The sequence below is a fragment of the Zonotrichia albicollis genome, chromosome 2 (assembly GCF_047830755.1).
Source record: "Zonotrichia albicollis isolate bZonAlb1 chromosome 2, bZonAlb1.hap1, whole genome shotgun sequence".
In the NCBI taxonomy this organism is placed as follows: Eukaryota; Metazoa; Chordata; class Aves; order Passeriformes; family Passerellidae; genus Zonotrichia; species Zonotrichia albicollis.
This window is the reverse complement of record NC_133820.1, coordinates 20,429,426-20,451,022: the sequence shown is the minus strand read 5'-3', so window position 1 is coordinate 20,451,022 and position 21,597 is coordinate 20,429,426. Positions and strand designations below refer to the sequence as shown.

The following is a 21,597-nucleotide window of genomic DNA, read 5'->3' as shown; positions in this document are numbered from 1 at the left end:
AAAGATGCATGATTCATTAACAGGTTAGGACAAACTGATAATATTTGTCTTTTTACCAGTGTCAGGATATTATTCTGTAATTTTTAGTATTTTCTCAAGTAAGACTGCATTCAGGCATGACTCAGAAATAACTTAATAGTGAAGATATTGATCAGTGCTCTAAACCCATCTGTAGTAATTTTCATGCCCAAGGGACTGGATGATTTCTTTTCCAGTAGAGGTTTGAAAGTTTTCTTATTGAACAGTAAGCAGGAACATGAACAGTAAGCAGGAACTGATTTAGTCTGGAGCTAAATCAGTTTTTAATGTTTGGGGGTTATTAGTTTGTTTATATTTTTTTATTAGAGTATTCATGGTTAGTAGCTTTTTACCATTAAGTGTGTGTAGTGAGACAGTAGAAATGGCGATGCTGTGCCATAATGAAACTAATTCAGGAAAAGGCAAACAACCAGCATGAAAACATACCCAGCAAAAAACCCAACAATGCCAGTACAGTTTTTTTTTAATTGCTAGCATAGGTAAAATAATTTGAAACCAGAAAAAGCAGCATCCTCCAGAACAGCAGAAAAGACAAATTTTCATTGCTCTGAGCTGCTGACACACAGCTAATTCATAGCAGCACTGCCATGTGAAGGAGCTGCAGATAGTGTCAGCATATAAAACTAGAAATGAAAAATACATATGGACTTGGAGCAACCTCTCTATAACCACATAGGGTCCATGAAAGGCTGACTCATCTGGCAGGAACTTTGGTGGGGAATTTTCTCCCTCAATCCAGTGTTGCTGTTTCTATGTCTCTTGTCATTTTGGAAATACTGGAAACTGTGACACTGAGTAGTTCACAAAAGACTAGGATGACAGAATGTTCTGTGTATTTTACAGAAATCTTGTAAACGTGGTTGGAACACATTTTTGCCAAGTAAATTTCCATCTAGTAAAAATTCCTTTCCATTCACAAAGTAAGGTGATATTTTTCTGCGAAGTGTTTTATTATTCCAAGCTCTACAATCAATCTCTCTACACTTTATTTTGAACAGTGCAAATGTTGCCCAGAATTTGTGAGTGTGGCAGCTGATTGATAACTGCAGTAGCTTTGGCTGGCCAAGTTTGTTAATGTTTATGTGTCTCTGGCTTTTCTCATTTTCCTCTTACAGAGAGCTACGGATAGTGACAGGGGAATGGTTTTTTGAAGAGAGAGCAAAGCGCTTCAAACAATCAAATCTTGGAACTGATGTTGTCAGACAGTCAATCCTTCACAAATTCCCAGGTAGGGACCTTGAGAGGGAGATTTGCTTGTGCTTTATAAGTTCAAAACCTTGTTTCTTGAGTGTTTGACTTGTATTTTGTTCCTGATTGAAATATAATCAGTATTTTAATCTTAATTTTTTATTAGAGCCTATACAGTGATTTATGAATGAGTAATATTCAGGAAAGGTAAGGCCTGTATGAAAGAAGTATCTCTGTGGAGATAGGGAGCTGCTGAAAACCTCATTGTCCAAACTGAGAAAGTTTGTTCTCAGTTCCTGCCCGGAAGTTTGGCTGTATGGAGAGATCTCAGCCTGGTCATTTTTTTGCCTTTGGCTGTGTTATTTGTGACAGTGGTGTGTAAAAATCCTTCAGATTTTCTTTTTCGACTCTGAAGAAGAAAGGTGAATTTGAGATCCTGTGCTGTCTGTTGGATCATGGGTTATATCCAGGCTACCTGGTATTCAGATTTTCTCTTTGCCCAAGTATCTCAAACAAGCTTCACCTGCACTTTTAAGTACAGTACATTGTCTGTCTGTCTGTCTTGGCCAAGCACAGCCCAGTGTGTGTGAGCTGCTCTGGTACCTTGCAGGGTACCACAGGACCTCTGATGTAAGAAATTGGAGTTTCTCCTGAATGCTGATGGTTTGTACTCATTTAACTCCTTCACTCTGAACACAGAAGCTGTTGAGTAGTCTGTTTCAGATGCAGAATTTATGCCCAGTTTTCTCTCCTAGCTTATAAGGGGAGGGACTGGTTTACTGCCACTGGAAAAAATTCATGGTGCAAACTTGCTCCTTGGAAAATACAGACCTTGCCAATATTACTGTGCCTCAGAAACTGTAAAGATGGCAAGTGTATAAATCCTTGATATTATTTCAGTGGTCACATTGGGTATGTCATTTTTTAATACTTGATAGATATACTGAAAAATCTATTTAAGCCATTTTCCCCATACCTTGCTCCTAGGTAAACAAACATTTTAATTATGAAGACATTCTTTCATTCAACACAGAAGATACTGTACATTTCAAAATTAAATCTCAGGTCCTTTGGTTATTAAATATTGTCACTGAGAAATCTGGAAATGTAGTTCAAGAGCTGGTAATGAGGAACATCTCAAGCCAAAGTTTTATTTTATTACAAAGATCCCCCAAGGCTTTTTCATTATCTGTTTTTGTAGGTTGTTTGATGTGCTGTGTTATTTGTGCAGAGGTTCACCTTTTATTTTCTTTCTCCCTCTACTGCAGACACAGTTTCCAATACAGATGATGAAAGAACATTCAAAAATCAAGCCCAAGAGACTGAAGAAAAGCCAGATGTACCAGTCTGCTCCACAAATGGGCACAAATCTGTCTTTAGCAGACCTAGAAAGATTGGGTAAATCCTTTGGTTTTGTTGTTGTTGGCTTTTATTTTGGTTTCTGGGTTTTGGGTTTTTTTTGAAAACTGATAAATCTAAAACTAACTGTATATGGTTGGATAGATTTTCTTTTGAGTTCTTCCAGTCTTCCAGATCAGCCTCAAACTTCCTGGGATTAGAAACTGCCTTCATTTAAAGGCATACTTACTGTAATTAAATTGCTGTTTCCTGGGAAATGCATCAGCAATTCTCCTTCAGCTATAAAGGTAGCAGAAAAAACAGACAATTTTACTTTTGGATTTTTCTTGTTTCTACCCAGAAGTAACAGGGTGTCCTTAAAGGCAGGCTTGCCAGAGAAGCCAATGCAAAAACTAGCATTTGTAGGACCTGGTTTTTATGTATACTGGTCAGTTTGGCTCCCAAGTTTTCCTTGGAGCTTCCAGCTGTACAAGTACAGCCTAAGAATGTGTGTGTGAAAGTGAATAAACAGAGCTGCTGCTGCTGCTCATCCTGCAGGGTTTAACCCAGTTTGGCCTTTTGAGGGGCATTCACTCTCAGGGGACACAGCCAATGCATTGACCATGTGGTTGCACAAGTAGTGTCTGGACCTAGCTGGGGGCTTTCGGTGAGTGGGAAGAAAACCTGAATGGAGTTTAGTATCAGGGCTGAAGCCTCAATGGCATTTGGAAAACTTTGTTTCTGTTGAAAAAAAGAGCACATTTTATCAGAGATCCTAGAGAAAGGGCAGGTGGATGCTTTCCATGGGTTTTTTACTTCTAAGGAGAGATGAGCATGGAATTACCTGCTCCAGTGACTCCAGAAATTAACACCAGTGACTTATCTCTCTTTAATATAGAGAAAAAGAGCTTCAGAACGCCTCTAGCCTCTTAAACTATAGTGAAGAAAGAACCAGTCTAAGGAATCCTCTATAATAGACCTAGATTTTGCTCTGAGTCATGCTAAGTGCTAGCTATACTAAGAGGGCATTAAAGTTTACTTTTCTAATCCTCCTTCCATTTAAATCCTTTAAGCAAACCAATTAATCATATTCCCTTACAAGAAACAATTATTTTTATAACTTTTATTTAATTTAGTGCTGCTTGCTGTTTCTGTTTGTTGACAGAAATGTTTTTGATAGTGACATTCCCCACAACAGAAACTTAATCCTACAAGAATTTGGCTTGCTTTTCCTACTATATTTGGTGGCGTCTTTTAGAAATATTTCATTATTGTCCCTCTTCCTTGCTTGATTCTTCCTCCCTCAGGTTCCATGTGTGTGTATCTCATGAGTGGATTTCTTTTTGCAAGGCTCATTTGGCACCAGCTGCTACTGAGAGTGTAATGGGATAACTTTTCAGTCTATTGTGGTTTATAAGGTCATGAGGAATACCATTACTTTGCAAAATTTAATTTCATTCATTTCTGTCCCATTAGGTAATGTTTTGCAGGATAAGGGGGTGATGTTCTGTTTTTTTAGGAATGGCCTGTTTAGGGCTTTTGATGCATATAATTCTAGAAATATCTAAAGAGAAAATATACATAGCATAATTTTCTAGAGAAAATACACACACTTAGTCAAAAATACTTGATTAATTTTCAGAAGAGGCAGTTCTGGTTCTAAGCTTGAATAGCAGGAATGTTTTAGTGTTTTGGTGTCTTAAAATGCAGCTTCTAGTAAATACAAAGTTTTTCCCCCAGGAACTAGTTTCATAACATGACTTGGTGCTTTATTGACCTTTATATCCAGAGTTGTCCATAGGTTAGATTAAATTACTGGACTGTACGCATCACAACTTTTATCACAAAATCTTTTATTCCCTGTTCTCAACAGGAGGGTTATCAGGGCAGTTACCAAAGGAGAAATCACATATGGAAAGGATGAAGGTGAAAGGAGCACAAGCTCAGAGGCTGAAAGCCCAGGTCTGCGTGGAGGCAAATCAGCTGCAAGCTCTGAGAGGTGAGCAGAGTCCGGGACAGCTCCTGCTGGGACCAACCCAGGGCCAGGGCCCTGGGCTGCTCTGTCTCCTTGGGTGCTGTCTGGGAACAAACGAAAAACACCAAAAAACACCCAACAAGCAAAAAACTTGTCTCCACTCATGTTATCTTACTCTCCTCATATTCAGCTGGTGACCGATGTCAGTACGTTGGTTTTGTTTTCTGGATTTTAAAGGATGAGTTATGTTCATGTTATAGAACTGAGGCTCCTTGGTTTTATTTACTAATGAAATGTTAATTGATTGTAATTTATGTTTTCTTCTTCAAAGGCTGTTTGCCCTTCTCTTTCCATGACTATTGTCCCAGTCATTTTATAATTCTTCTGGGTTTAACAGATCTCTGCTAGTGCCTCTGATGGCACTATAAAATTTCAGGAGCAACATTCCTGTCATGTCCTACCTTGCAAATGAAGCCAAAAACCAGCTCACTGTTTCCTTGTTCAGTTAGACAGCCATACTGGATATAAACCCACATTTTTTGTTCAGGTGCACACACCTAGCAATTTTACAATTTGGATTAACAAAATAATAATAATTTGCTGTAAGTTCTAATAGCAATTTCCTGTCTCTAAACTAGCGTTTCCAAAGAGATATGCAGGAACAAAGGATAACAGGTAAAAGAAACATCATGGACTTTAGTATGCACATAGATAAACCTTCTTGTTCAGGCAAGAACTTGCTTCTCTTTGTTACCTACAATTCAAATCCCAATTTCTATATGTTCTTCAATATGTCTAAAGCTGATGGTGACAATCTTATTGATTTCTTGTTGATAATTTGATTTCTTTTTTTTTTCCACTCGGTGCTGCAGCACCTACCAGCCAATCCAGCTTTCAAGCTAGTTTTCATTAATCATTCCATTTCACTAATTTTTTTCGTTAAGATTATTAGGCCTTTTATACCCCAGCAGACTCATACCTGACTTCTATGAGACCAGAAGTAGAATTTTTGCTCATTTTCTACATTTTCATTGAATAGAGTAGAGATGAGTAAAGGATCTAAGAGACAAAACCTCAGGGATCTGGTGTCTGTGCGGCTTAATACAGAGGTTATGCAGGATTAGTAGCTTTCTCTGAATTTGCCAGGATAAGGACAAAGAGATGCTTGTAAGAGGTCTGTGCAGCTCTTTTTGAGTGGCAAACTACAAGAAAGTCATCATGCAGTTAACCATAAATGAAACAAAATAATTTTGTTTGTGTGGTGGAATTCAGCACCTGATAAACCCTCTGTACATATTTAGGAGTGAAGTAGTCTATAAAGACAGCTTTTATCTTTGATTGCCTTGCTTCACTTTCACATAAATAATCATTTTCTAGCTGTTTCTCAGAGCCAGAGTGCAAGACTTGTTAAATTAAGGGGTATTGAGTCATTATCACAACAACTTCACCACTTGCCATCGCATTCTCACCTAGTGATATTGGTGTCCTTTGCCAAAGCCCAGAGTAATATTGTCGAAATTGGAAGTATTTCACCTACCAGCAGAAAAACCAAGAGAGAATTCTTCTTCTTTTTTAAATGTTTCTGTTTAAGAGAAGATGTATTGAGCTGGGAACAGGGAAACCTAGACCATGAATTCACCTCTTCTGGTTTATTTCTATTCCAGCAAAAATGTTTACTGCTAAATGCTGTAAATGTTTTTGTTGCTGAATGAACTGGAAGGCTGCATCAGGTCAGGATACTCATAGGAGAAATAGTGTGGGAATTTAAGGCTTGTTTACACAGGCACTTCACCCCACTGCACTCAGGTCTTGTCTACCAAACCTGGCATATTCACAACACCATTTTTCTGTTTTGTACTTAATATATGAAATGTGCCCAATCTCTCTCTAATAGCAGACTGATATTAAGGACACATTTTTAAATGTGTCCTTAATATCAGTCTGCTATTTTAAAATAATTTTTAAATAATTTTTGTTGTTTAAAAAGCCTTAAAAAGTGCAACAGATCACCCTTTCTAATCCTCAGTGTTCACATGGGTTTACCAGTACTTTCTAACAGAAAATGTTCCATGGAAAAATTTTCACCTGTTGTGATGTTAGACAGAAACTGGAGTTTGGTGTGCTGGTCACAAATGATTTTTTTGTCTCTTTTACTAATTTACTAATACTTTTATGCTAAAATACTAATTTACTAATTACTTTTATTAATACTAACTCTTTCACATTTTACTAATGTGCAACCTCCAAGAAGACCTGTTCTGCCTTCCTAAATTTCTGCATTGGTTGAAAGAGTCAGCTGGTTTGGGTCTACAGTTACAACTGAACACCAAAAAACCACATCACCAAAAAAACTACATAGAAATAGGACAGTGAATAAGTAGGCGTTTTTCTGGAGATGGATGGATGGATGGATGGATGGATGGATGGATGGATGGATGGATGGATGGATGGATGGAAAGGTGGATGGATGGAAAGGTAGATGGAAGGAAAGGTGGATGGATGGATGGAAAGATGGATGGATGGATGGGCAAGGATTTTAGAGTTTCTGGAGATAGTGCTGGCATTAAATTGGCTGTAAAGCATCCAGAGATGTCATGTTACTGTCATTTCCCTGGACACCAGTGGAACAGCCTGGTAGGAAAGTTGCATGAGTTGTCTCTTGTCCTGCTGGATGTGAATGTAGTATGGATTGAACAGGGACAAACAGCTCCTGCAGCCTGGACAGGAGCTGCCCATTAAGGCATCCGCAGTTCTGCTAGAAGCACTGACAATACTCGTATGACTTGCATGTGCAAAGCAATTGTAATTCATCTTTGCCTGTATTTTTTTCCTTTCCAGGTGATCCCCCAGCCCACCAGGGCTCTGCTGCTCTTGCAAAGTTAGCACAGTGCTTTCCTTGCCGTGGTTTGCTCAATGAGCTGCCTGGCTTTGCTCAGAGCAATAACCCTTCCCTCCTATGTCTTCTCTGCAGAGGCAGCACGCTCTCCCTGGGCAGCAACAGTGCAGGGGCTGCTGCAGGACAGGCAAGGGGCAGAGGCAGCACTGCCAAGGCTTCCCTGGCACGCTCTCCCAAGCGCAGCATGACAGCGGATTGCAGCGGGGTAAGGGCACCAAACAGGGGCACAGGGCTGGATCTGCCCTGGGAGGCTGGTTTGCAGGAAAGTAACAATATGTGCTATTCACATACTCTTTGAATAGAGAGAGACATAATTCTCTCTCCCAGGATTTTTCCTGGGGAAGGCAGTGAGAAAGCTCAGAGAGAGGAGAGAAAACAATTCTTATCTCTATGTGCCTGCTATTTGGCATGTGTGGAATGTCTTATGGAGATTGTTTACCAACAGGATTTGTTGATTGGACTCTGCTGATGGTTGTTTGGCCTGATTGACCAATTAGGTCAAAGCTGTGTCATGACTGCCTGAAAGGATCGTGGGTTTTTCTTTAATATATTAGTAGTATAGTTTTAGTATAGTATAGTATGTAAAATAATATGGTATAGCTTAATAAAGCAATTGTTCAGCCTTCTGAAATCATTGTAGATTATTCCTCTGGTTGAGGGTCAACCCTGCATTGATAAGGATGAGCCTGACAGAGAAAGTCTGATTTCTGCCTTAGTTCTAATGTGGAGGTCCCTGCCAGAGCAGAGCTCCTCGTGCTCTTATCAGTGATGTGGTTTTTGGGTTAGCAGGCATTTCTCTTTTGCCTAAAAATTGCTTTGGATGATGAATTACAGATTCTGAACTGGGAGTCACAAGGGATGGAATAAGCATTTTTGGCACTTTGGAGCCTTGAGTAAGTGCTGTAAAATAAGGATGACTTCCAAGCATGCACAATCTAGCATACTCCCACTGACTGCTAAGGGGAATTTGGCAAGTCCAGCCCGTGCAGAAAATCAGGCCAAACTCATTTTAGTTTTTTCTGGATTTGGACACTGGGCTCTGCATAAATTATTCAACAACACAAAATGTGTCATAAACGTTATCAGAACAATTCCTCTCATGGGCTGTTAGGCCTCTTGTGGGGTATTTACCATTAAAGTTAGCTTAGATCAGAGCACTGTTGAACACATCAATTTTCTTTCTAACTTCCAGATACTTGTTCTAATATGTTGTCTAATAAAAAAGTAAGTTAGTGTTTATGAAGAGCAGTTTTGGGAGCTGTAAATAAATGAATAGTTGTTTTATTTATGTTCTTGTAGGCATATAGACTGATTTGTTTTCAAGTACATTAGGTTTGTTTGAAAAATCCGTTTAATTTAGATGGAGTTATGTTGTTGGCTTTTCTTTTACAGGTAAGCAAGAGGTCACGATGATATCAAGGATATTGCCTTTATTTAAGGGGTTATACTGGCATAATTTAATTAGTTCAAGTGTATTTGGTTTTGCCCTGGCTGAAATCATTGTGCTAGTACAAAACACATAAGTTTCTTTCTTCCTTTCCTTTTTCCTTTCTTTCCCTTTCCCTTTGCCTTTCCCTTTGCCTTTCCCTTTGCCTTTCCTTTGTCTTTCCTTTCCTTCCTATAGATTTAAGTGTTGCTTTTCCCTGATACTTTACACTGATTTTTCAGCTGCAAACTCAGAATGTAAGCTAGAATTCCATCTTTGTGCTAATTTTATGCATCATCAGTGCTAAGCAAAGCAGATTAGACTGAAATCTAAATATATTCAGTAATAGACTGGATGTTAAAGGAGCTTTGGGGTTCTGGAATCTGATAGAAATTATGCTTTTATAAACTAATAGTGAATAAACTTAGATTTGCATTTTTCCTCTTGGACAGGACACAGGCTTGGAAAATGACATGATCATTCCAGCAAGTGAAAGTGTACCTGAAGATTTAGTAAAGAAGCACTGCAGGAAACCATCTGGAACACCTTCCATTGCAGTTTCTAGGATATCTTTGTCATCAGGCAAGTATTAAGTCTTTTTCTTCTTTCTGGCAGCCTTTATTATCACAGGATTATACCCATTCTTGTGACTCCTTTTGTTCTTGAAACATGTTGAAAGACCAAATGTTAGGTTCATAAACTTGTTCATTCTGAAAACCCTTCCCTGTTACTAATCAAGTTCATACCCCTTCACGAGTTTTACATTAAAAAAAGGAATCCTTATCCCAGAAACATTGGTACAACATCTCTGTTAGGTAGATCACATTCTCTTAGAGTTGTTACAAGATTTCATTCACAACTGCATGTTGTTCAATCATTCTCTGTGTGTCCCCCTGTATGAAATATTACCTGTATATAACATTACTCTGCTGCTGCTGTGACAGTGTTCACAGGGGTCTGAGGATGAGGGAAGAGATGAGAATCTGACTCCATGTTTCAGAAGGCTTGATTTATTATTTCATGATACATATTATATTAAAACTATATTAAAACAATAGAAGAAAGGATTTCATCAGAAAGATAGCTAAGAATAGAAAAAGAAGGAAATAATAACAAAAACTTGTGTCTCAGACAGAGTCCGAGTCAGCTCACTGTGATTGGCCATTAATTAGAAACAACTCTATGAGACCAATCACAGATGCACCTGTTGCATTCCACAGAAGCAGACAAATATTGTTTACATTTTGTTCCTGAGGCCTCATCTTCTCAGGAGAAAAATCCTAAGGAAAGGATTTTTCATAAAAGATGTCTGTGACATGCTGCCATTACATTTCACAGCCACTTTGCCCAGAAGCAAATTTGGGAAACAATGTGTGGTCAGAGAACTAGCCCCTCACAGGCTTCTTGTCTATTCATTTTTATATGTGATGCTCTGAACAAGTCAATCCATCTGTAATTTACCTCATTTCATTGGAGGCTGGTCAATAGAAAGGGCTCGCGCAGGAAGATGCTGTCACAGCCACTTTGCAGTAGCGGCTGGAAATCCTTTTTTTCCTCTCTGAAATGGGAGGCAAGAGCACCCTGCAGTTTTTTGCTTCCCCCAGGCTCTCAGTCAGCTTCCTGCAGGGCTGATGGGGTGGGTTTGGGTGAGCAGGCTTCTCTCTGAAACACAGCAGGACTCACTCTGTTGTAGCTGGATTTAGCCCAAAGCAGAAACCCAGAGGTGCATCCCACTGAGCTAATCCAAGGAGGCAATGCTCTTTACCTCAGACATTTCAGCTTGAAAGTGTCAGAGTTTCCCTGAGAGTATTGTTCAGTGCAACTCCAGGCAGAGATGTTACAGATGGCTACTTATTTAGGAAGCAAAAATTCTCCTGTTCCTGCTACCTTACAAAATAGAATCTTTCCTGGTAGATAAGAACTGACCTCATGTTACCAAAGCAGATGGATGCTGAGCATAACTACAGAAACTTGGACACAGGCCTCAGACTCTGCATTTGGCAAAACTCAAAGGACATTAAGCTCAGGACAGTGACTTTTCCTGCCACATCAGCTGTAGAGCTGCTAGAAGATGAACAGCTAAAAACCTTTCAGATTCCTACCTTCAGGATCTAAAATTACTCTCTTCCCCCTCTTCTCTTTCTAAATATATTGAAACAGTCACACAAAAGACTTATATGGGAAGGACTAAGAGGCCTTAGAGAAAGATTTTCTATGTCTTATGCTATAGAGTGGATGAGAGGCCTGTAGGACTGAGAGAAACTGCTGGAGCTGTTAAAACTATTATTTTCCTCCTAATTTCTACACCATGAACACCACTAATGACAGAAATACTTTCTACATCCCTTTGTATCCCCAGGTACTTGATTGTGATGCACATGCTGTGGAGTTTTTAGTGGTGGTGGTGGCAGATGTGGCAATCACTGTGAACACTTGGACAGTGAGTTTTGCAACATTCCAGGCAACTGGGATATACTGGGAGTACCTGAGCATTCCAGGCTAGCAGGCCTACCAAAGTCAAAATCTTGATGATCCATGGTATCATCCACAGAAGACATTCAGATTAGATACATAAATAGTACAGGGGTAAAATTATTGCCCAAAAGGCTGAGCAGCATCAGAAAGCATATTTCTTTTTCCATTTATCATAGTGATGTTCAGTTGACATAGATTTGACAGATAATTAAAATATTGTTTTAATTTTTTTGTTAAAAAATTATTAGGGTTAGGACAATACTTGTATGGAAGATGAAATGGAATATTTCTGTACATACTATAGCCAACATTTAAGTATTTTCTTTTCCCAGACCGTAGCAGATCTGAGATAGATTTGAGTGAATCTTTCTCTGAAGAAAATGAGGATACCCTGAGCATAAGAAGCAAATCTGTACCTAGTGCCTTAGATCAGGAACTGGTGAGTTATAAATATGGAAATTTTCATCTGGTGGAAATTCTCTTTGTTTGGAGCAATGAAATCAAGACTGTGTGTGTATCTATATAAAATGTGGGTAAGGCAGGACATGCTTTCAGGGATATTTAATGAGTTTTTTAATAGTGTCATCCTCTGAGTATGTTTGCTGTAAAGTGATTTCAATGAACAGTCATGGTTCCAATTTGTTGTTAATTTGCTGGGTGTTTGAGTTCACAGATGAAAGAAACCTAGCCTGAAAATAAATTCCAGGCACTAAATTGCCCATGCTCCAAAATTCTGTTAATTCATATTTGCATAAGTTTTAATTTTGATGCTGAGAAAGTTCATAGTTTAAAGGCTTTAATCTCTATCTGGTTTGGTTTTCCATTTTTCTTTATTTTTAGCAGGAAGACCCAACTTTCTCTTCTGGCAATGTTGCTTGCCTTATCTTCCTGTTGACTCTTCCATACATCTCCATGCCTTTTTTTTGTGTATTCTATGGACTGCTTTTCCTGAAGTGATTCACAACTTCCTCTTGTGCACATATCCAAGACAGGCAATCTGCAGATGTGCATCAATGCTATAAAAGAACATCCAAGCTTATTAATTATGCATGGGGGGGGAAGTTATTTAAATAATTCTTCATCTAATCACAGTTTATTCTATAGTTCCCTAATGTGTGTTGGTAGCTGATGCATTTTGCCTGTTGTCATAGCCCCACCCTTCCATTTGCTCTTTCCAGAAGATTGGCCATGGCAGATATCTCCCCGTCCTGTGGTGTTGAAATTTGAGTCTTGGTGGAAAATCATGTGTTGGGATTTCCATCTTTTCTTGGATTAGTAGCAGCCAGAGAATGTGCCTGCAGCATTGCTTTGGGTTAGTCTTTGAGGAATTAACAAAAGACCTTCCTGTGCATCAGGGGTTGGTGGAAAAAAAACTTCAAAAAATAAGTGGTTAATTTTAAAGTTGTAATAAAAAAATGATGTGTTCTTTATTAAGAAGCTGGAAATAATGCAGAAGAAAAGCACAAAATACAAAAATGCAAACTTCATATTCTTTCTATCTGTTCTGTGCTCTAATTGACTGCTACAAATTAGATATTTCTCTGAGGCAGCTGCCAGAGATGACAAATCCAGAGAGGCTTTCCTTCCCTATTTAAATGTTCTCTTCTTAATCAGAGATTTTGTTTTTTATTTCTTTCTTGCTGACTCCGAATGAAATTCAGATTGCATCTCTGCAACTCTGTAGCTTCTTGGCTAGCACAGGACACCTCTCTTGTAGCATAACCTTGATTTAGCTGCTCTGGAGTCTGGTGCTAATTCCCCTTTAAAATTCATTCATACCAGGACTCAGAGATCTCTGCTTTTACCCATATTCTCACTTTCTCTGCTTTATGAAATGAATTGATTGCATTCATCAGCTTTTGTGTTACCACATAAACTTAGGGTAGTTTGTCTCACAGGAGTCCTTCAAAGTCTTCATATTCATTATAGAAGCAGTGATTTGAGATAAAAGCTGTATTCCTGCTGGAATTTAGCTTATTTGATGTAAGAGAAAAGAAGAAAGGTGTATGATGGTAGCAACAGCTCCTGCAGCCTGAGAAAACTAGAGTTACACCTCCTTCTCTTCCAGCTGAGGTCCTTCAGTCTCCTGTTCCTGGGTGATGGGAGCTGACAGCAGTGCTATGGGAGATGCCACATGTCAATAGGACATGCAGATTGCTGGAATTTATCAGCTGGAAGGATGGGAAAAGCTTTTAGCTCCTTTGCTCGCACCTTTATTAGGGAAACCATTACCCATACAGAGAAATCAGCTGGAAAATTGAATGGATATTTTGCTTCTCTATTTAATATTGCTTTTGATAATGGAAAGGGGCAAGCCCCAAAACCCACATGGTGTGCTACAGATTTATCAAGGAGCATGGGGAACCAGCTAAATCCAGTGCTGTGTTCAAATGTGAGCACGTTTCTGGAGAGGTGTGTGTTGAATTCCTGACCAAGTAGTTTTCATTGCATGCTCAGCTGCTTTTTTAGGAGTAATTGGATGATGTGCATTTATAGCCCCCACTGGACACCATCTGATTAATATCCTACAAGCTCCAACTTTATTAAGCTAATAACAGCAACCAATTACATAGTTGCAATTCTGTAACAACTCCTGAGAAATGAAATCGTTTTGGTGCAAAATAAATTAAGAGCGTAAGTTAAATATTAAATTGTTCTTTTTAAGTTTCAGATTTCTGTTTGCAGGCAGAAATTGGTATTCAGCACTTGTTAGGACACTGTGGAGCAATGTTAGAATTTGAGTGTCTAGACTGAAACAGCCCAATCTGAAAATGTTGCCTTACTTTTTTCCTGCCTCTGTTTAATTATTTAGCAGTAAAAATGTAGCATTGTTTATTTTCGAGTTCACTGGTATGCATACAACAATGTAAAGGAAAGAGTTTTTCATGTGTAGAATTTCTTCTTCTTGCTCCATAGGCAAGTAAGAAAATTATATTCTTGTTCCAAATTTAAAACTAGACTACCTCACCTGGAATCTGATCTTAATGAGGAGAATAGCAATTACAGGTGGAGCGGTTTGTTGGGTTTTTTTGTTTGTTTATTTCAGGTTTCTGGGAGATTTTACTTTTGAATGATTCAGCTGTCTGTCTCCCTGAAATAGTTTGCTGTTGTGCCTAGGTCTCCAAGGGTTTTTCCTTTCATTTACTTTAAGGTATCTATTATTTCCGGTTTTTTTCCCCTTCTGTGGGGTACTAACAGTGCCTTCAAAAGATTAGAAAGAAAAGAGACCAGCAGAGCAAGCTCATGGTAGGAACATGAAACTAAGTGTTTTCTTCAGTACATAAATTTTGGTGATAGCTTGTTCTGATTTCCCTCTGCTCAGTATTACATATGCAGTAACAATTGGAAAGCAGTAATAGAAAATCACTTTTAGGTGCTTTCATATCCAGTTCAGTGACTGGAGCAAAGGAGAAGAGAAGTAACAGCCAGGTTTATGTAAAGTATGGCAAATGTGCGGCAAATTTTTTAATGTAAACTGTGAATTCAACTCTCCAGCAGCATTTCTGGCTGCTCTGTTTTTGCTGATTAGCACAGAAGTCTTTGAGACTCCTGAATTTGAATCCAGTATTTCTCTGGTTAGCTTCAAAGAGTGAGGGCAGCTAAGCAATAGAGAATGAGGTGGGTCAAAAGGTGAGGCTTTTATAGCTGCAAAGCAGATATAAGGAACTTGAAAATCTGACTTCCATTAAAATTAAAAACAAAGTCTTTCAAAATATGCCTACCATAAGGCGTAGGGAAACACTAAGATTTCCAAGCTATGCCTAACAGGATTATAATTATCTGCTGGTATTTTTTCCAGTTATTTTAAGTAAAAGTTAAGAGTCCCATTAGGACCATCGATCACATCTAAAGATTTGGTTTATATTTTACTTCATTGCTGTGTTTAAATGATGATTTTTTTTTTCTGTATATAGGTTAAAGATGCTAAGCTTCAGTCTTGCTTATTAAAACTCAAGCACCTATATGAAGCTGTGCAATTACTGATTTTCCACCTTTTAATTATTAATACAATACAGAAATTTAATTACTTTTTTAAATGCTTATCAACTGGCTTTATATAAGACATGAAGTGTATGTGTGAAGATTTTCAGTTCTTTAACAACTGAATCCTGAAACCACAGCTGTCTCTTCCCCTTATGCTCTGTCTGTGCAAAGATGTGGAAAATGCGAACCAAAATTCCTTTACAGAACAGAATTTGAGTGCATCCAGCTCCATCTTCCTCAAGTGGAAAACTTGTGAACCAAAATTAAGTGACAGAGGCTGACCAAACACAGTGCAGAGCACAACAACTAAAATGCCTGTTTGTCATTTAGGGCTATCTGGATGAAACTGAAGAAGATATTGATGACATAGTGGCTTCTTGTTATCCAAGAAAGCATGAACATATGACAAGTGGATTATCAACAGTAAGATCTTGGGTAGAATACATGCATTGTCCTTCCACAAAAGACCATATTTCCTCCAGAAAGGAATTTATTTCATATCACTTATATTCATCTTTCATTCTACATTTGAGAAACAATTTTTAACATTCAGATAGACTTTCTATTATATTATTAATGCTGCTCAAAGATAAAATGCTGTTCTCTGCAGGGCATGGAAAGAGAAAACTATTTTGTATACTCATTAGCAGATTTCTTCATATGCTGGGGCTATTTTCAAGCTTACATGTGGAGACAGCAAGCCAAAGGTGTTTGCAGTGTGTGACTGCTCAGCTTTGCAGAGCAGCACTTGATCCTAATTAAACTGAAACAGAGACAAGGCTGGGGAGGAGGGGTTTCCTTCTCAAAATGCTCTCTGATCTTTTAGGTTCTTGGGACACAAACATTTGTCTGTGTTTGCACACATCCTACTTCCATGGTATCATTGTCCTTCCCCCAGCTCAGTTTCTCTCATTCTTCATGGCATGATTCCTATACCACCCACATCTGGAGCATATTTCCCTTTACTGCAGGGGAGAGGAGCTTGGGATTTTGTTGGTGACAATAAAGGGGTAGCTGCACCTGATAGTAGCAACAAAATTGGTATAAGAAGGTTCTGCTGTTCATTACACAGTCTGTTAATCACTGAGAAAGAAAATAGATAATGAAAGCAGCCTTTGACATGTCTAGTTTATTGCTATCTGCTGTGTACCTCATTTTTGGGATCTGTGGGCAACTGATAATGTCTTCAGAGAATCCTCTCTGGCCACTCTTATTTATGGCTTTATGTGTCTAAGAATAGCTCTGGACTGCACAAAGTTGCCACGAACTCTATATAGAGTGTGTGAGTGCTGAAGAGGATGAAGAAAGATGAGTGTGAATACTAAAAGAGATGAGAAAATTATTGTTTTTGACAATAACCAAAGAACTGTCCTTTCTAGAGTGCACCCCCATCAGTCTCTGTGCAAGCAGGGCCAAGGGAATCCCCAGTGAAGCTCTTGATCCCAAATAAATGGAGATGGCTGAACTTAAGCTCACAGACCATTTTGATGTCTTAGATCTGGCTGTGTCAGACCATTTTTCCCTCTGATTTTTGCTGTTCAGAGAGGCAGACACAGCACATCTGAGCACCTGTAGCCTGTGCACTTTGGGCTAATTGCACCCACTTAGCCCAGGCCGGCAGTGACTCACAGCCCCCTGTGCTTGCTGGTCCCAGGGATTTTATAGACAGAATGATTTTCATTTCCTCTGAATATTGATAGGATTGTTGCAGGGGCTTAAGTGTTTTCTCTAATTAAGGAACTGCATTTAGAGATGCTTCCTTCTGTGCTTCAGGCAGCATTCTGTCCTTGTGCTGGGTTTTGTCCTTTGCTGTAGATTTCCCTCTGACCTTTCTCTTAAGCAAAGTGCAGCCTTTCCAGGGCTGTAGGTTTGAGATAATCTCACATCTCAATGCTTCTGTTTCTCCTTATTCACCATGACATGTTTTTTAATGTCACTGCATGCAATGTTAATGGCAAAGTTGTGAATGGCCAGCTGCTTCTCCCTGCAATAGAAGGGCATTTTTACAGGTTCATTTCTTTATTCCCCTTAAATGTGTTACTAACATTTCCCCATCATATTTTTACCTTCACTTTGATTGTCTTAAGCCTCTGAGCCTTCTTGACCAGTATATTTTTTATCCTGTGCTATCTGTCAAATGACTGTTAATTATGAAGTCACATTGAAATAATCTTATTAATGAACGGTAGACTCATAACTCTATGGTTTCCCTTTCCCTTTCCGTTCCCTTTCCCTTTTCCTTTCCCTTTTCCTTTCCTTTTCCTTTCCCTCTCCTCTCCTCTCCTCTCCTCTCCTCTCCTCTCCTCTCCTCTCCTCTCCTCTCCTCTCCTCTCCTCTCCTCTCCTCTCCTCTCCTCTCCTCTCCTCTCCTCTCCTCTCCTCTCCTCTCCTCTCCTCTCCTCTCCTCTCCTCTCCTCTCCTCTCCTCTCCTCTCCTCTCCTCTCCTCTCCTCTCCTCTCCTCTCCTCTCCTCTCCTCTCCTCTCCTTCCTTTTCCCTTTCCCTTTCCTTTTTTTTTCACTTTTTGTTTCTTTTCTTTCTTGAATTTCAAATAAATATGGCTAGTCTTACAATGAATAATTTAGGAAAAGAAAGAAATATCACAAAGGATAAAATACTCTTGAAATCTACCTGCAACATGAATGAGGAAAATTGGAAATGGAAAGTGGCATTGAAGAGAAACTGTATCTCATTGTTAGTCTTCTATTTTGTGTTTTCCCAATGCTATTGCATGAACTGTTTTAAAAATTTAAAAATTTCGTTTTTTCTTCATCCTTCATCCTCCACATATTTATGTGGTACTGTCAAGACCCACCACATCAGTGAGACTAAAATGTTCCAGTGCTTTGCTGCAGGAATAAGATATGATGAAAAACAAATATAATTCTTAGTGAGGTATCAAAATGAGATTCTGTGTCTTTCATATGTTGTTTGCTACTTACTAAAAAGGAATATGAATATTTTTCTTAGGGATTTTACATTTATTGTATGCAATGTCCAGTGTAAATTCTACAGAACAGAGTCTGGGAGTGGGGGGCAAAAAGTGAAGTTTATCAAGTTTTACTAAATTTGAATAATTTTCTTCATGTTTGGCAAGCAATTCAGAAATTGTGTTTGCATGAATTCAAGGGTCAGGTGCCATCTATTTGTTTCAGACCTTCTATCATGGCTTTTTTTTACCCAGCCATTTATCCCTTACTGCCTGCTTGCATAAAGATTGAGGAAAAAAAGTATTTGGATTAAAGAGAGAAGTGTTTGGAGTAGAAAACAGCTCATCCACCTCCTTGTATTGGTATAACCTTGGGTTTTTTTCTGAAGTGGGCATACAAATTGTTGCAGGGATAATTTAGGCATTTTTAGAACACACTGGAGTGGTTAAATCTCTAACAATGTAAAAGGATATTTTTATGTATTTTAGAGGTGGAAATGTATAAATGGTAAAGGCTGGAATTTAGCTCAAGGCATGTTAAAAATTGGAGGGAATATGTCACATTGGTTGGTATGTGTTGATTATTCTCCAGTAATTTTAACCAGTCCAGTTAATGGAATTTCAGACAATTATAAAAAGTATTAAAAGGACAAGCATTTTTCTTTATTTATTTTTTTCTTAATTAAGGATAAAGCCAGCCACCATAAGTACATCAAACCCACCTTTTTTGCTGTTTATGTTTCCTACATGGGTAATAAAATCAAATGTATGGGTAATAATTGCTTATGTAAATAGTGCTTTTTCCTGTCTGTTGTTGTTTACCACACTGAACTGTTTATCCCTTGAGCCTCCTGTGCTGCAGGGGCCTTGGGCAGGGTGCTTGGAGAGCTGGATTTTGTCACAAACCAATTCCTTCTGTGTGGCTGGACTTTCCTTTCCCTGGACTGTGCCCTTCCCTGCAGCTGGCAGGGAGGAGATGGATCAAGACACGGCTGGTGAGATCCTGCTCTGCCAAGCAGAGGAGGGAAAAAGTCTCCCCCAATAATGAATCACCTTTTTTTTCCCCATTTTTTAACATCATCCCCAAAGTGACATTTTTTAACATCTTCGTGCAATTGTCATTTGTTCTTATGAACTCCACAGAGAAACAGCCCTTTCTTGCAAAAGCACTGGTGCTGCAAATACAGGAATTCTTAGATTTTGACTGGCTTCAGGAGGAGTAACATGCACATGTAAATGAGAACAAATCCAGTGTACTCCATTATGAATCCAAACCTGCTGAGCTACTGTTCTAAAACATAACTTTTTTATTTTGATACAGAGATGATACAGTAATTACATTTCTATGTAATTACTTTCAACCATGCATCCTTCAATATTGAATTCTCTCATTTAGTGATACCTTTTTCTATCTTTCTCACTATGGCTTTGCAATACAAACTTCCTTTACCTTTCTATGTAGATAAAGATGTCTCACTGCACTTACTCTTTCTTACTACATCAATCTAATGCTCTTTTCTCTTGATCTTTTGCACTGCCTTCCTTAAAGAACTCCCCAGAAGGTTCTGACAGAAAATGGACATATTTAAATGTTCCTGAAGCAGATGGTGACACTGTGAGTTCTCCTGAATCCTCTGCTCTAGCTTACTTTTAAGGTTTCTCCTTTAAAGATTTTTCTCTCCTTTCTCCCTTTTTGTTGAACACTGTACCTGGCTGTCTTGCAAGGTTCCTGGGTGTCAGAATTTAGGTGGTTATATATGTTTTGGAGCAATTTTATTCAATGACTCAAAAGGAAAGGCATTCCAGATTTTTCAAATACTTTTGGTTCTGGCAGTGTGCATATTTTTCCAGTTTTCTTTAAAAAATATTCAGTTCTTTCCTAAATGTAAACTTTTGGAAGAGGGAATCCTCATAGCAGTTAACTACATTTTATGAGTGTGAAGGAAGAGGGATTGAGGGATGACACATTATGCCATAGCAAAAAGAAAAGTGGTGTAATTGACATTTTTTTGACTTTACAAAATATGCAGAAATTAGGTGGGGGTTGAATTTTGCTCCTTCTTTTAGAATTGTTAATGAGAGACAGGTGCCACTTTAAATAAATATGGTTTTATACTATTTCCATTATGGGAAGCATCTCTGTAAGTTTTTCTAAGGGCTCTGTCAGCAGTTGTCTTATGAGACTCAGTAAAAATGAGGTGAACAGCTGAGCCAGAAAAGTGACTTTTCAATTTATTGCTTTTTTCTGCTTGGAACTTATATGAGCTTACAATTTATATAGCCTGTCTGCTCTTCAGTCCATATATTAATTAAGAGGTGGTAATTTAAATTCAGTCATGTTTATAAATAAGTTTAAGTCTTCCATGGAAAAACATCCACCCAGACATTTAAACAACTATTAACTACAGTTCTTACTCCTTTCACATCAAATCATGCCAATTCTGTTCTATGATATATATCTGTTTCCATAGCAAGTCCTAAAAAGTGTGACAGTATTACAAGGCTGTAGCTTTATGGAAAAAAAATAAAAAGAAAAAGAAAATAAAATTAAAATTAAAAGAGCAGATTCTGGGGAAGAGTAGAGTGTTTCAGGCTCTGAGCCCTTTTTCTGTTCCCTTCCAGACCAGCATCAATAGCATGGTGAGTGTTTACAGTGAGACTGGTGACTATGGCAACGTGAAGGTCAGTGGGGAAATCCTCCTCAATATCAGCTACATCTACAAAACAGGGGCCCTCAACATCCTGGTGAGGAGCTGCAGGAACCTGGCCATTGCAGATGAGAGGAAGCAAAGGACAGACCCGTAAGCACTGAGAGTTTCCTTTAGCTCTGCTGGGGTCCCCTGCACATCCCACCCTGGCTGGAACCAGGGCTTGAGACTCAAGCCTGGGAATTCACTGGATCCAGTTGGTACAAGCAGCATTTTAGTGATGGTTGGGTTTGGGTTCACTGTGGGAAGGGTATTTCCTGTGTGCTTCTCAAGGCAACACGTACCTGTTCTGGGGAATAGTAAGATTATTTAAATTGCCAACCTGTTTGATAGTAAAAGGGAAAAAATATGAAGGAATAAGCAAGCAGCATCAAATTTCTTTTACTTCCATAATCAAAACTGAAGTATATGAGAGGAGTGATGTTCTGAAGGCAAGGATTAATGGAAATAACTTTGCTTTCATGGGCCCATATACTCACTTTGCAAGTGCCATGTTTTCAAAGAATTCACAGAATCACTGGGTTGGAAGAGACCTTCAAGCCCATCAAGTCCAACCCAGCCCCAACACCTCAACTAAACCCTGGCACTGAGTGCCACATTCAGAATTTTTTAAACACGTCCAGGGATGGTGATTCCATTGCC

At 38.7% G+C, this 21,597-nt stretch overlaps 1 protein-coding gene across 5 annotated transcripts in view; it reads left to right on the top strand.

Annotated features, from left to right (window-relative positions):
• Positions 1–21,597, top strand: part of SYTL5 (synaptotagmin like 5) — a 93,822-nt gene that overhangs the window by 51,378 nt on the left and 20,847 nt on the right. For 2 of the 5 annotated variants that reach the window (XM_074534551.1, XM_074534552.1), the window contains exons 4-12: positions 1,155–1,267; positions 2,496–2,625; positions 4,439–4,564; positions 7,512–7,641; positions 9,315–9,444; positions 11,670–11,776; positions 15,652–15,756; positions 19,797–19,862; positions 20,870–21,048. In XM_074534551.1, the coding sequence (XP_074390652.1) occupies positions 1,155–1,267; positions 2,496–2,625; positions 4,439–4,564; positions 7,512–7,641; positions 9,315–9,444; positions 11,670–11,776; positions 15,652–15,756; positions 19,797–19,862; positions 20,870–21,048 (1,086 nt within the window). The remainder of the gene's footprint in view (positions 1–1,154; positions 1,268–2,495; positions 2,626–4,438; positions 4,565–7,511; positions 7,642–9,314; positions 9,445–11,669; positions 11,777–15,651; positions 15,757–19,796; positions 19,863–20,869; positions 21,049–21,597) is intronic. The other 3 variants (XM_014265209.3, XM_014265212.3, XM_014265213.3) reach the window with 3 other exon arrangements.